Below are 15,831 nucleotides of genomic sequence, written 5' to 3' on the forward strand. Positions count from 1 at the left end.
TCATGGTCCATTAAACCTATCTATTCCGTCTTAATTACTATCTTTAATTCTTGGGAAACTTTCAGCACCACCCTAAGTTACCTTCTAATATTAAAGCCACCCTCTGAGTTATGCAATTTATCTATCGCATCCCTTATTACTAACAGCGTCAGTCTTAGGTTATATTTATCCATTTCCAATATTATTCTTATATTCAAATGAAAGAATATGAGAAAAAAAGGGGAAAAAATAGTATTTGTGTGAGAGTAGAAATCATGAAGATACAAGAATGGAAGAAGATGAGTGATTACAGACAGTAGAGGAAGATGAAGACGAGTCAAGTGTAGGGTTTTCCAATCAAGGGTAATCTTGTCTTTTTGAAAAAATTAACTTGATTATATCAACACTTTAGCTTAATTTTCCAATGCAAGGGGCAAGGGGTCATGTTCATGCATTAATAGTAGGGGTGACAACGGTACGGTTTGGGCTGGTTACGGGCTGAAAAACACCCAGCCCAAATATGGTCTTTAGTAAAATAATGGTTTCGGGCTTGTTTCAATTTGGTGTAGATTACATAATAACGGTTTAGGCTTATGGTTTAGACTCAGCTCAACTAACAATTTATGGTGTATAAGAAAAAGAATAGAAAGAAATAGTTGAACATCTTGTAACAAAAGCAAAATTCCATAAAAAAAAAAAAATTGTTATTGGTCAATTTTCATTAAAAAAATTAAAAGTCATTCCACATTGTAGAAAACCCACCCACCCTATTGAAATCAAGAATCTTGATAGTAAGTAGTAACATAAGAGATTGCAAGCTCATTCCTCAGGCTCCACTAAATGGTCCTCCAAAAACAAATCTTCAAACTAAATACCCTTTGAAATTTCAATTTGTGATATGATTGATTGATTGCCCCCCCCCCCTTCTATGAAATCCGTCTCTTTTTTGGGTAGGTACTTAGTTTGATATGCAAAAAAATACCTATGAATTAGATAAATATTTACTCAATTTAAACAAACTTAATTTCAGTTGGGTTTCATATTTAATCTTTTTGATTGTCTCTTACAAGGAATAGAATGATGTTTGGTTATCTTTAATATCGACTAATGGTGACTTCTCTATTAAAACAACAAGAAAAGCCTTAGCTAAATTAAAAAACAACAACACGCAAAATATATATAATTTTTTTTAAAATGGGGCATTGCCCCAGCGCCACTATAAGTCCGCCCCAGCATATGTAATTATGTAAAATCTTTTTGCTTGCATATGTAATTATGTAAAATCTTTTTGCTCACCAACTTTATTGTATATAAGGTTACTTAATGAACTTCTAAACAAGGTGGACCGTTTTTAAAATAGGAAAACACTCTGAAACAATGAAAGAAGCAATGGCACAAGGCATCATAGAAGGATTGGACAAGGCAAAGGACATGGGCATAAATATCAAAGAAATCTAGTGTTGCAAAGAAGAATTCCAAGCCATGTTTTTTTCTTTTTTTTTTTTTAAGCAAAAGAATTTATACATAGGGTGGGGGGAATATTACTAATATAGGTTCAGCCAGATAGATGTGAACCCAAGACCTCCTGTGGAGGTTGAGCTTTTAACCACTCTACTAATCCACCATTGGTCCTTGAATTTGATCCCTCCAATGACTGAAACTTTTTGAAAAAGAGAACATCATTTTTTCTTTTTCTTTTTTTCTTTTCTTTTTTGGATAAACTAAGAACATCATAACTTGTAATATCATATCTCAGCTTCTAGAAAAATGGATGTTAGAACTGACCCCACCTCATTTTGAAGTGAGAGACACAAATCTCTCACAAAAATGTAACTTTAACAATTCCCACTAATGAATGAATTTTTTTTTTCTTATATAAAAAAAAAGAATAGTAGAATAACTATTTGATATTTGAATTAATGCTCAAAATTTTTAATTGTCTATAACAAATGACAATATAATGATTTAAATAGTATTTAATGTAAACTTACAAAACAAGTAATAACGGGGGTTGTGATTAGGTCTCGAGTTGGTGGGGGCTCTGTCACCCTTAGCCCAAACACGACACATTAAAGTACAGTTCGGGCCGGTTCGAGTTACAAATTAAAACCCTAAAAAGTCTAATAGGTTAAAAAGAAACGAAAAAAATAGAAGAAGAGTATCACTGATAAAGGATTGAGCGTGAAGGTGTAGTAGAGAGAATCTAATCCCCCAAATCCCCTCCAATGGCGTCCCCAGTTCGTCTCTTCCTTATCGCCTCAATCGTTTTGAGTGTCACCGCCATTGGAGCCAACGCAAGGCCAGGCGTTCACTTTCACCCTTGCAATACCCTTTTCATCTCCTACACCATTTCTTCCGACAACTCGCCACAATTCCAAAACCCTAATGACCTAAATCCCTCTGCTTTCTTCACCATCTTCCGCATTGTCAGGGAATTCAACCCAAAACCCATCGATTTCATTGGCCATGATGATCGCCCCGATGTCCCACTCCCAATTCAGTATTCCCACAGCGATGATGATGTTGTCAAGACTGAAATCGTTCGTCCTTCGAACCCTCTTGCTTCTTTCGGTATCAGCTCCCTTCGTGACCGAAGCAAGGACATTGTTAGCGTTGTGGTCTCTTTACTCTTCGGTGTCGGCTGTGGTGCTCTGACTTCTGCTACCATGTACTTGGCTTGGTCTCTTGTCACCAACAGGTTTGATTTCGATAATTGTGAGTGGGAAGATGAAGATGTTGATGACAGTGAATATTTCAGCGACAATGATGTGAAGAAGGTGGGATATGTTAAGATCCCTGACGACCCAATTGCTGTTCCGGCCAAAGAAGTGGTTTGAAGGTGGATGGGTTAGCGTCGTTTATGCTTTCCTTAAAACGTGATGTGTAAATATTTCTACTCGACCTTGTTCGTATGTGAAATTGTGGATCATTATTTTGAAGCTATCTTTATCCGTGAGTCTCAGATAGCTCATCATGTGAGACAATATGTGGAATCCAATGTGTTGAACTATTAACTATGTCCTTTATTAATTGTTTTGTTGATTCCAATGATCTTATGTTGAAATTCTTTTCAATTTGATGCTGTGGATGAATGTCAATACTTAGTTGAAGATGATAGAGATCAATACTGTGGACAATGTTATACAAATGGTCGGTCTGCATAAGTTATGGTAGTCACTTCGGACTACTCTTGTGCCTTTTCTATTTTATGGATGAATGAAAGATTGTACTAGAACAGAAAACAAATACAACACATCAGCTAGAAAGGCTAGAAAGCAGCGGCATCACACACAACTGAAACATGACAACTACCAAAAGGATGATACAATAAAACAAGAGGAGCTTTTTTTGGTGGAGCAGGGGGGGGGGGGGGGGGGCGGGTGTAAGGGAGTGGACTAGAAGGAAGATCCCAAGACTGGGTGAGATGCCTATTTCTAATAGTATCTGAGGACACAAAACAATTGGGGAGAATTCTGCTTCTTATCTCGATGGCTTACCATATTTGTTCGAGAACTCACTACAAGATAGGATCTTCTTTTATTTCTCTTCCATGAAATATGATAAATCATAACACTAAAAGTCAGATTCAAAAAGTGTCATGAGATAATTTGCCATTAAAGGTTTTCAAGATCCACATCTGTTCTCAATGAAAACAAATGCTAGCTCTGGGGTTGGAGACCATTACTTACTAAGAATACATTTCCAGACAGAATTGGAGACAAGAAAGGAGAAGAAAGGATGACCTACACAGTCCAAGGTGTTACAATAATGATAAGATTAGGGACTGTCACTTTTCTTTGAAGAAGAAACTCGTGGGAGGATAGCAGATTAGACATAGCTCTCAAGTTTGTTAGAGGCTTAGAGCTATACCAAACTAGCCTATGCTAGGGAATCTTAGGGGGTTTGGATCTCACCAAATTTTTAGTTGAAGAAGAGGATAATCTTTGAAAAGAATTAGCAACCCACTAAACCTGATCTTCACCACCTCTGGGAGTCTAGATTACTAGAAAGCTTTCTCCAAATTTGGATGAGATTGTGAGACTTATTAGGTCCAGGAATCCAAGAAGCATCATGAAGAAGAACTTGGTAAGCCTAGCAGAGCCATCATCATACTTAGAAATGATTACACCATCAGTATGCCAGATCCGTTGTCAATAAATGTCTGGATGGAATTTGAAGATGTCTATATTTTAGAATCTTTGTCTGGGTTTAGGAAGCATCCATGGGGCATGAGGTAGTCCAAATGGAGTCAGATTTGAGGTAATCTGTAACACACACCGTCAGCCCAAATGCTGTTCTTTTCATCAGTATTCAGATGAGCTTTATTATGCTGAGAATACTGGATCCCTTGACCCTACAAAATCCATGGTGACCCTTATCTTCTGGAAGACAAATCCTAACCAGATTCATGGGATGTAGTCTTATCTTGTGATTTCCTAACAATAGAAGACGTACAAATTCTTGGAAGAGATGGTACTGGGAAATTAATCGCAGACCTGAGAATGCAACTTGAAGAATTCTTTAGGCAACCTTAAATTACCAATCAATAGTGCTTATGCATTTTTGAAAGCTCTCCAGGGAAAGAAAGGCAGGGATTTTTTGGATTAATGGAGAGGCTAGGCATTGCAGAGAAAAAATTTAGTGCTTTTGAAATTGTTAGCAAAGGAAGGCCTTTGGTAGAGATCATAGGATCTTTAGCAAAAGAAAAATGATTGGTCTTCAAAGCCTTCCATTTGGGGATTGGTTGAATAGCTTTTGCCTCAGTTTTAGCCGGCAGAAATCTGGAGAGGCCCTCCATGGCAGTAGAGAAAAGCAGGGAGAGCCTGGTGAATCCTTAACTTTGATTCAAAGAATCCTCGTGGGGAGCAGTGATGAAAATAGAGAAATGAACAGATGTTAATCATGATATGCAACAATTAATTCATTGGATGATATTTGGTGAAAAGTCAATCATATGAAGAAATTGGTCAATATTATTGCATCTGATGGAGTTGAAGCCTTGTAGATGTCCAACTTAGGAAGAACAGAAGTCAGATAGTTCTTGCTATAGTATCCCCCTAACAATTTCGTGACATTAGACTATTCATACAGGGTTAAAATCAGCCTGATATGGCGAACTAGAGCATCAATAAGCAGCACGTGGCTGTCAGCCCATCATGCTGGGAAGAAGGGATACCAATGTTGGATGGATATGTCTAATATTTGGTGAGAAGTTACTACCAGTTGCCTTGACAAGATCATTTTCAATAATGTCCAAGGCAGCAAGGAAAAAGCCGTAGCTAAAGCAAACAGGGCCGGGAGCTTTCTGAGCTTTATGGGATTTGGTGGCTACAAGAATCTCGTCAAAGTTTATTTTGTTGCTGGCTGTATCTAAGGGGGATTTTGCCTGCTTGGAGACGGTCTATTCTTGGGTAATATCCAACCACTGGTTGTGATGTAGTTTCTTTATAGCTCATAGGCAATGTCATGTGAATATAAGACATTATAGCTAATAGAAAAGTTTTAGTGTTACCATCTAGAAGCAGTTAGTAGAAATGTAAATTATGGCAATTATTGAATTTCTTTGTGACAACAATTTATATGTAAGTAGAGCGGCTATTGATTTCAAGGGTCCTTGTAGCCAACCCCTTAGTTGGGGTAAGGCGACATTGGATGGCGGGCACTACACTGGCACCTAAGGCTGAGTGTTGCATTGTCGCCTAGCTGGTGTTGCCTTAATTTTCATTACCCCCTAGGATGCCTTGGCTCCTAGATGCCGTGACAACAACATTCCAGGGTCAAGAATAGAATCGAGAAGATCAGAGGCTGGAACACAGTTGAAACCAGGATCAGATTGGAGAAATTTGATGCAGTATTAAAGGAAATCCAGTTTTCCTGGTGGATTTTCTTTCCTTTTTTCTTTGGGGGTGGGGTGGGGGGTTTATTTTAGAAATCTAAGAAGTTGACAAAACATGAGACAGTTAAATCAGGTACTGGAAAATCACTTATCGTAATTCCGTTGAATTTTCAATCAAACAGACTAACAGAGACATAACCATGCCATAGGTGGCCATAATAACTAAGGGATAACAAGGGATACATTATTTTATTGGATCTTTAGTGTAGTTTCCCGTTCATACTATGAGCTAATAGCAAGGATTACTACCTGAGCTAGGATGCTGCAACTGGGGAGGAGGAACTGCAGTGTAACTGGTTGGAGTTGCTTGGAATAGAAATGAGAGATGAGAAGCAAGAAAATAGGAGCAGTGGTAAGGGAAGGGAAGTATCATATGTGACTAGAGGCTGAAACTTAATCAGACCGAGATGGAGAAGACAAATAAATTGAACTACTTAGAAATAACAGTACTTTTATTCAGAAGCTGAATCTTGATTGGGATGTTGATTGCATTTTTAATTTTTGAGCAAATTGGACTGGCACCCCAAAATGGAAGCCTTAAAGCACTGACACCCCACTTTATATTTAAAAAACACATAAGTCCTATTCTGTTAGAATGGTTAGTTATATTATTGCAAAGACTATTATACCCTTGACTTATTCTCCAAGAAATCTTACTTATTCATCCCAAAAAAATAAAAATAAAAAAAAAAAAAAAAGACTTAAAACCCTGTGCACAACCGTTCAACCGTTTTCTTCCATGGACATCTTCTTTTGCTTGTGTTTTTCTAAGGAAGGGAACACCCGCAACAAACGAACACCCGAAATACCAGGAAATCTTTCCCTACTTTCTCCGTTGACTCTCGAAAAAACCAGATCATCTCTACCCGCCCCACAACACCGGGTGGAGAGCCGGAGTCGACGCAGGTTAAAATACAAATTGAGGATATAATAGACATCTCTAAGCCAAAGGTGGAGAACCAAAAGAGTAGTGTAATAAACGATGAGCACGGAGATAAGATATAGAGGAGCGGGATTGATTCATCGATTACTCCGAGTGAATGAGGCGCGAGAAGAACAACGAACCCCACAAAGGCGAGGGAGTATACGGGACCTTTCCATGGTTGGAAATTTTCTATTTCGGATGGTTTCAATCGCCAATAACAGAAGATGAAGCATTAAGCGCTGAAATGCGTTCAAATCTGAAATTGGCAATAGAGGTGCGACATGGGACTAGAGCCTCTCAAATTATCATTCATGTCCTTCCTCTCGCTCCTTGTACAAAGTGAAAAATCAAGAATTGAAATGAAAGAAGAAGGGTGTGAAAATCCTCCACGAAATGGCTTGAAGATTGCTTCCAACCAAGTCATCCCATTGTTTTCTTTCTATATTTTGGCACAGCTCCCTAATACCCAGCCCGAATCTCCTTGGTAAGACAGCAAACACCACACAAAGGGCACAAAACACCACCGGACCCAAAGAGAAAGAAGAACACCGACAAACCAAAACAGAAATGGACGCAGAAGAGAGAGAACCAGGGGGAGGAACGCGCAAAACGGGGAAGGGCAGAGGAGGGAACAGAACAAGGAGCAAGCAGAGCCCAATGAGTTGAAGGACCCGCAAAAGGGGAAGAGGAACCGAGGAAGCACATAACGGGAACAGGGAAAACGGGCAGCGGAAGGGGGCAAGAAACAAGAAACACGCAGAAAGGGAAAAGGAGGGGCCGGAGGAGGAAAGAGGGGAGAAGAAGAGAACCAACGAGGAAAGCAAAACAAAACAGGAAGGGAAGGCCCAAGGACGAGACCGGCCGAGAAGAGCAAGCAAAGAGAGACGAAGAAGAGGCCAGAACGAACAAAGAGAACAGAAAAAAGAAAGAGGAACGAAGGAGGAAGAACGGAGAGGAGGGAGAGGAGAGCGGAAACCGGAAGGAAGAAAGAGGAGCCAAAGAGGCGGATCAAGGGAAAGGCACGGGGAAGCAAAGGATTGGGAACAAACAAAAAAAAAAAAAAAAAGACAGAAAATGGGTGGTTTAAACATAAAGGGGTGTTTTAAGGTCCATTTTGGGGTGAGTAATTTTCTAAATTTTTTATAGCGACTGAAAAACCAACAATGGTGACTACCCCCCACACCCCAACAAAAAAGAAAGAAAGAGAAAAACCAACACTGGTAACTATTTCCTTCTAAAACTCTTCTATCTCTGCTGAAATTGGTTGCTAAATTTAGACTTGGTTCCTGTTAGCTTGGACTTCAAACTGATGAATAGAGCTCATACTGTTTGGCCTTCTTCTCATCTTCAATTTTCTTGCATGGTTTTACTGTATGGTATCAAAGTGAGTATTGTTGACCCAAAGGAAGTAGTATTGGTGGTTATGTATCGGACAGATGTGCCCTTAATATTCCCTGAAAAATGGAATTCTGGATTTTATTACCGCTTACCCATATCGTGCGACCAACATGGTAGCAGTACGGTATTCACATTGTTAATATGCAAAATCGATACATATCGGCCAATATGAATAATACTCTACTGATACCTTAAACCATGTTCTCCTCTCCTTTATCTTTCCTGCATTTTTACAGTGTGAATCCCAGCACTGTGATACGATATTGGTTTTGCATCTTGCCTATATTGATACCAATACCAGCTTATACCGATGCCAATACAAACAGATTCAGGATCGGTTGCATGGTCCAGATGAGGTGTAAAAAAGAGACCATGGTCACATATTGGCCTGAGTTCAAGCAAAGCTTGATCAACTGCTCCACTTTTGTTCAGATCTTTATGTTCTAACCCCTAACATCCTTGCTCCTTGAAGCCTGTGGCCCTGTGGCCATGGTTTTCATTCTTTATCCTACTCCACCAAATTATGCTCATAAAAAACAAACCAATTATAGGATAGAGGCCTAAGTAACCTCACAGGTGCCCTCATCTAAAACTTCAGCAAGCATTGACATAGCACAAACCTCTGCAATGCCATTGGTAAGACTAGGTACCTCAATGGCATAGGCAGGTTAATCATAGGGAGTGAATGCAAAGGACCAACCAGATCAAACACACAAAGGCATTGATCCACGAAGAAACGTTATCAAGAATCTTTGAGTGTTTAGGGTTTGATTTAGGAAAAACAACTTGGTTGTGAAGATCGCACAAAAGATAAATGGTGATGAATAGAACTTTATTTTTTGTAGTCACAGAGGAAAGGTTCAAGAAGTTTGCTTTTACCAAACTTGGCTTCCTGTGCATGTGTGAAGCTTATATTTGTCTTGGGCCAGATTTGGTCCTGCTATCCTTTGGATCGATGTCAAATTCTGGTTATTTAATTCATTGTTTGAACCTGACATGTATTCTGTCCAAGTTCGACTTCAAGAAAGCAAATCTCTCCTAACTCTTCACTCTAACCTAGATTTCTGAAGTATGGTCATAAATCAAAGCTGGCCATCTCATGTCTTTCTGTTAATTTATTTTAAGAATGGTCCCTAACCTATAGATCCTATTGGTATTAGAATCCAACCGGCAGATTAAGAATTAATCCCCAATGTTAATCAGCTCATCTCCATATGACAATGATATTTTTCTTCATTTTTTTTTAAGCTTAACCCTCGAAATGCTGAAAAGTTGCTGGTGTTATTGCACCGGCCATTGGTCCCCATATCTTCATGCAGAGTAGAAACCCTAGGGAACAATGAAAACAACTTAATGTCTAAGTTTGTCCATGGTGTCAAAAGAAACAATTAGTTGAATCTTGACAGCTCTGGTGAATCTTGAGAGCTGTTATCTGTATTTGAATTTGTGGATATTGCTGTTAGCATCTAAGATCCTAGTTGGGTCACATTTAACTTATAAATTATAACCAACTTGATTTAATTATTAGTCTTATAGTTCATAATTTAAGTTAGGTAATGTGGGTTAGCCCTGATTAGTGGATCTAAATTTGGTCGGCATGTTATCCACATTCTTCTCTGAATGTGATTAAATTTTTAGGTTCCTATGACATTCTATGTGTCAACAGAGGATTCAAAGAAAATCTGAAAAGCATAAATCAAGAATGTTCATGAAGTTATGGTATCTTAGAACTATTGATTAAAAGAATACAAGTTTTTCTCTCATGGCAAAGACATTCTGGAGAATTCTTCAAATCTTTTTGAGGCAGATGTAATCAAATCTTCTCAAGAACAAGTTGATTCTCGAAAAGTAAGTCATTTTTAGCCCTCCATATTAGCAGATGATATGCTTTAACCTACAAAACTTGTAAACCCGACTACAGAATTAGAGATGGAGTTGGGCATGCCTCGCATTTTACGTAAGCTAGCGATTTAATGTGTGGACATTTTTTTCTTTCCCTCCCTTGAAAGAGAGGAGAGAAAATGACATATTTAGTTAGATATCCTAACAATATATCCGATCTTATAAAATCATATGAGATGCATAGATGATATGTGTTCAAATTAATTGTTCTTCTTGGAGACCAAGGATCAAGTATTGGTACCTTCAAGACCTTGAGATGATGTGTTAACGATGCCATGTCTCATGAAAAACCTACAACTAGATCAATTTATGCTTATAATATGAGAGGGGAGACGAGACAAATAAGAGTTGGAATCCAACATGATATAGTTCAAAGAATAGTTGGTTACATGTTAAACCAAAGACATTTTTGTTAATTAAAACATATAGTTGACTCAATCCAGATGGTTTTACTTGCTTCACTTTCAAATCTTTCATAAGCAATTTCACTAAGTCGTATGATTCTTTCATGTTTAATAACCATGGGTTTTTATCAATTAATGTTCTTAATTATAGGTTGACTATGAGGTGGAGATTAAAAAAAACAAGAGAAAAATATATTTTGTTTATATCATTAGGTGCCTTGAAAATCTACAATGTCAAACTCTTGTGAAGGGTTGACATTGAACATAATCATACTATATAGGTTGACATCAAATAATCATTTCATTTCCTAATCATACTAAATTACCCACCATACATGTATTATAGTTTATTGCACAACGACTTTCTTGAATTGAATTGAAAATATTTAGGATTGTCACATAGGAAAATGTTGTTGTTGGATATGTTAGTAGAAATTATGGGGAAAAAAATCCTCTATTGTTCACAGCAATACATTTTTATACCAAATCATTGGCTGAGATTTAAAGTTTGATTTCAAATTTGAAAAGTTCAAAATAGCCTTATAGTTTTTTTGTTTTTCCGGTCTATAATTTGGTAGAGAACTGTGCACAGCAGATGATGTTTTACCGAAACTGGGGTAGATTTGTATATTTGTTTAGATCAACAACTGATGAGGCAACAACCAACCCTTAGGAATGATAGAGAGATTCAGAAATTATTCTAAGTATGTTGGATGTGAGCAAAACGGAATCTAAAACAGTGGATTCCATATTATTGGCATGTGATGAAAAACTGAAAGAATTTTATTATTAAAATGGCCAGGTGTCATAATGTTATTGGTTTTAAGGCGGGTGAAAATCCTATAACGCTTTTAGGAATCTCTGTTCCCTGCGAAGAAGACCAGAAAAAGCAAGGGGGGATGAACATGAACCCACACATCATTTCCGGAAATAGAAAATTAATTAGAAAGAAATTGTTTTTTTTTTTTTTTTTTTTTGTTTTAGAATTTGACTTGGTGGGACCCACATGGGGATAGAAGATCTTCTTGTGATCTGACGTGGACAGATCTCAAGATAAGGACAGGCTGTAAGATCGGGTATCTAATCGGACGGCTGACGACGTATATTTGGTTCCACGAGGTCGAGAATTGGAGTGGAGAGGAAAGTACCAAACAAAGCAGACGGAAAACGACGGAAGGAGTTGACGTTGACGTCGTCACATCAACGAAACGTCATCTTTTTACCCTGCTACGAGCCTACGACACCATCAAATCGTGAGATTTTAAATTTCTCGCGTTTTATTGAATTATTTATATTTATAAATAAATAAAATAAAATAGAATTACAAATTTGGCCCTGAAATTTTTTTTTGGTAAAAAAAAACACATTTGGTTCACACTTGGCCTGTCGCCCAAATCCAACTTAGCCCCCCACTCTGAGGTTGAATATGGTTCGGGTTCAAAATTTCTGGTTTTGAAGGTGGGTTTTTTCGATTCAGTGGTGACCCAAATTAAGGTCAGGTGTCGAGTCAAGGTTAAACGTTTACTATTAACCCTACCTTCTTGTAGGTTACATTTAGTAAAAGCATTTCAATAATAAGGAATTATGTGATGTTTTATTACTTGAGTGGTTAAGATTAGGGTCGTGATTGAGTGTTTAACTTAATTCAGCTTAACACAATCCTATAGCCTTGTTGAGGTGGGTTTAGCCCAACCAGCAATTGCTGGACTGACAAGTAAGCCTTGCAAGTTCCGTTGAAAGTGGGAGTAAGAGATCTCTTTTCTACAATGGAAAAACAGTGGAGTAGATTTGACTTGGCATAACCCTAATGATACATCCAATACCAATGATCTGTGCCTAGAATGCATTGAGTCATCTCTGCTAACCAAAGCTATATAGGCAACAACGAACGCGGTTTGACCGAGGGCTTCCCTTGAATTACTTCTTTCACGATGAGGGAACTGCATCCGCATCCGTCGAAGTGGTGGAATGCCACCCTGAGTCAAAGGGGGAGCTTCTGCACCTCTCTACAAGAGATACGATTCGATATCTAAATCGGCTTCCAGAGAGTGAAGACGCAACTACTCTTCTAGCCCATGGGAAAGCCTCTTCCAGCAATTAGCTCCTAGCTCCACAATCAGAATCAAAGAGGATGGGTCAATGAGAGGGGTTCGGCAGGGACCAGAGTTGGATCTACGGTAAAGCAGAGCCTCTGGAGGTATGGTGGCTTGTGATGTACCGTCATTTCAGATTCCCGACTGATTTCGACACTAGTTAAATGGGGTGAATCACCTAAATCTTGAACCAACTAGTAGATCATCAACACATGGGCCCAATTCATTCTCCAGATGAGTTGGGAGCTAGGGCATCCCTTGCTTAGTTTGGCACATTAGGTACTGAGTTTCCCCCTCCCTTTTTAGTCACAAATGAACCAAAACTAGGACCAAACTAAGAGTTAGCAGCATAGATAGAGATGGATTTGTGAATGAGAAATACAAGTTTCCTATATTCATAGGAATCAATGGGAGAATGGCAAATTGCTCAAGTGGGTTGTTGGGCGTAATCATAAGAAACACTTTTTATTTCATCCCTGTAGTTCCACAATTCCGCTTCATGCTTTAAAAATGAAGAAAAACTTGTCTAACATCGCCAGTTGGGTTGGTCTGCCCAAGAAAGGCATGGGAGCAAAGAATCCAATTCAATTGTTACAGTCGTGGGCCACGACCCTTTAGAGTAAGTTGCCAAGCAACAACTACCATGCCCTTTAGAGTAAGTAAAGCGTGGTAATGCATCCAGCAATCAAACTACTTCGCCAAATTCTTAGGGATCAGCAGAGTCAAGGCAACATGAAATATTTCATCTCTGTTAGCGCTCAAAGATGATAGCCACCGCCAACTCTTCTCAATTTCACAGCCAATCCAATAAAGTGTTTGAAAAGAAAACCAGAAATGATAGTCAAATTCCAGATCCAACCGACTCAATAGAGAATATGGATGAGGATTAGCTCGCCCTTCCATCTGGTGTAGCCTATAGGTTAAGGTGTTTAGACCAAGGCCAATGTTTTCAGAAGTCATACCTAATTCATGGTTAAACTTTAGTGTTGCGCATTTAATGTGCTGCCAATGGTCGAAATTTCGATTTCAACCGTCTCGTTTTCAATAGCCTTATAATTTCTTTGCTTTCTCAGCTAGTTATTCCATTGAAATCTTACTCCCTAACTCGACTCTTTACAACTTTTTCTCCCCAATTCACATTAGAACTTAGGCATTAGTTTGTCCCAACACAATCCGATATTTTTTCCTTGTTTAATCACATTACATGAAATTAAAAAATGTAAATATATCGAATGCATATCAAGTGCTATCATATATCTCTAGACATTCCTTGATTAGATACAAAGGTAAATCGGATATGACTTTCCTTTTACTTTGATTTGTGTCACCGAAACTTTCCACCTCCAGCTAAAATATGATTTGGTCTCTCTATAAGCCCTAGGTGGATTTATATTATCGGATGAAAGCTATCTCATTTCCTCATGTTAGAACTCATAGAATAAATATACTTTCTTTCTTTTCCAGGATAAGTAAGTAGGCTTTTTTTACCTAAACCTGATTTAGATCTCAACGAAGAGAAAAGGGCTGAAACTGGATAAGCTGGGAAAGGCGAATCTGGAAAGATTCCCATTTGGGTAATCCACTTGGAAAAAAAACTACAAAGTAAACAAGAAAAGAAATTTGAATATATTCTATATTCTGTGAATGGTCAGATATCGCGAGAATCGATATTTCTAGGAAACGATGAAGATATCATCTTCTCGGTACCATCTGCAGAAGATCTTGTAAATTAATGACTGTGACCCTTTCCGTCAGTTCATCCATTGACTTTTATCACCGCTCCTTCCCTTATTATTTCATGTCATATTGTCATCTACTGATCTACTCTTTCTGTCTCTTCTCCTTCTTTAACTCTCACTCGGAAAAAATCAAAAATCAAAAATCAAAAACCCAACTCTCTCTCGAATCTGCCTGTCTGTCTGTCCATCTGCTGCCGGAGAGATTCGTCACGCCCGAAAGATCTGTGAGCCGAATCAGATCAAATTTTCTGGACATTGGTTCTTGAGCTGTTCTACTGTTCAGATTCGATTCTAAGGTTTTCCAAAAAAGTACAGATTTTATGCAGGAACAGTACGTCAAGGATATCAAGCTTTGTCCCTATTAAAGCAGCCCAGGATGCGAAGTGGGTAGCCTGTATTTTTATTCTTCTTGTATCCGAACTCTCTGATCTGAAGACTCGAAGGACCCATAATAGAAGTTCATTGGTATTTCATCCTCTTGGGTATTCTTCATATTTGAGTGAAAGTTGACAAAAATGTCTAGTTCAACATCTGGAGAGAAACTACATGTACTTGCAGTTGATGATAGTCTTGTTGATAGGAAGTTGGTTGAGAGATTGCTTAGGAGTTCTTCCTTTAAAGGTGAGTAATAATGGGTCTCTATCTCTCTTTCTTTATCTGGGTTTCTGTAAAGTACAGCCATATATGAGAGCTCATCTGATGCTCTATTTTGCCATGTTTGTTATGGGTGCAGTGACTACTGCTGACAGTGCCAAAAGAGCATTGGAGCTTCTGGGTCTGGGAAGAAACAGTTCACATTGTCAGGTAATTTGTTTTAAAGATTTTAGTATCATTTCTTATCTTTTGTGTTTTGATCTGGGATCTTGGAGGTGATTTTGGGAGGCAATGTGTCTTAATTGGTGGGATTTGCAGGAGCCAAAGGTGAACATGATAATCACTGATTATTGCATGCCAGAGATGACAGGATATGATCTTCTCAAGATAGTAAAGGTAACAAGAAAATATTTTATTTGTACGAGTCCTTGTGATCCTTTGTTTGTGTTTGTTTAGATTACTCATGGTGAGTTTTTGGGTTTGTTGCAGGAATCATCAACTCTGAGGGAAATCCCAGTTTTTATTATGTCTTCTGAGAATGTTCCTACCAGAATCAACAGGTAAAGAAGGCTATTAAAACTGAGTTAATTTTAGAAAATGAAAGGAAGAAACGAAAAGGTTTTGTCCATCATTTCTGATCTCTGAAAAATTGTTTGAACAGATGCCTGGAAGAAGGAGCTGAGGATTTCTTGCTGAAACCCATAAGGCAATCTGATGTGTCTCGGTTACATAATCACATAGTGCGGATGAATAGGGTTAGTTGATAACTTGGAGAAATTTGAAGCTGAAGCTCAATGGAGACCCTTTTTTTTTTTTGATAGATGGGGGTTTATCTGATATACAGAAGAAGAAAACAGATCTTATTTTTGGGATAAAAATGGTGATTCTCATATGAAAGAAG

General features: G+C 38.2%; 2 protein-coding genes across 2 annotated transcripts; both read left to right on the forward strand.

Moving 5' to 3' along the window:
* The first annotated feature begins 2,127 nt into the window (after positions 1-2,127).
* LOC149012853 (uncharacterized) lies at positions 2,128-2,892 on the forward strand. Its single transcript, XM_089159297.1, has one exon. The coding sequence runs from the start codon at positions 2,205-2,207 to the stop codon at positions 2,814-2,816; it is 612 nt and encodes a 203-aa protein (XP_089015423.1). The 5' UTR covers positions 2,128-2,204; the 3' UTR covers positions 2,817-2,892.
* An 11,478-nt stretch (positions 2,893-14,370) lies between these two features.
* LOC149012854 (two-component response regulator ORR3-like) lies at positions 14,371-15,744 on the forward strand. The gene is made up of 5 exons (XM_089157893.1): positions 14,371-14,957; positions 15,070-15,140; positions 15,249-15,326; positions 15,420-15,490; positions 15,592-15,744. Exons 1-5 carry the CDS (start codon positions 14,852-14,854, stop codon positions 15,692-15,694), a joined length of 429 nt encoding a protein of 142 aa, XP_089014019.1. The 5' UTR covers positions 14,371-14,851; the 3' UTR covers positions 15,695-15,744.
* Positions 15,745-15,831: the final 87 nt, after the last annotated feature.

This window comes from Hakea prostrata, chromosome 6, assembly GCF_041222555.1.
Source record: "Hakea prostrata isolate BN-2017 chromosome 6, UWA_Hpros_2, whole genome shotgun sequence".
NCBI lineage: Eukaryota > Viridiplantae > Streptophyta > Magnoliopsida > Proteales > Proteaceae > Hakea > Hakea prostrata.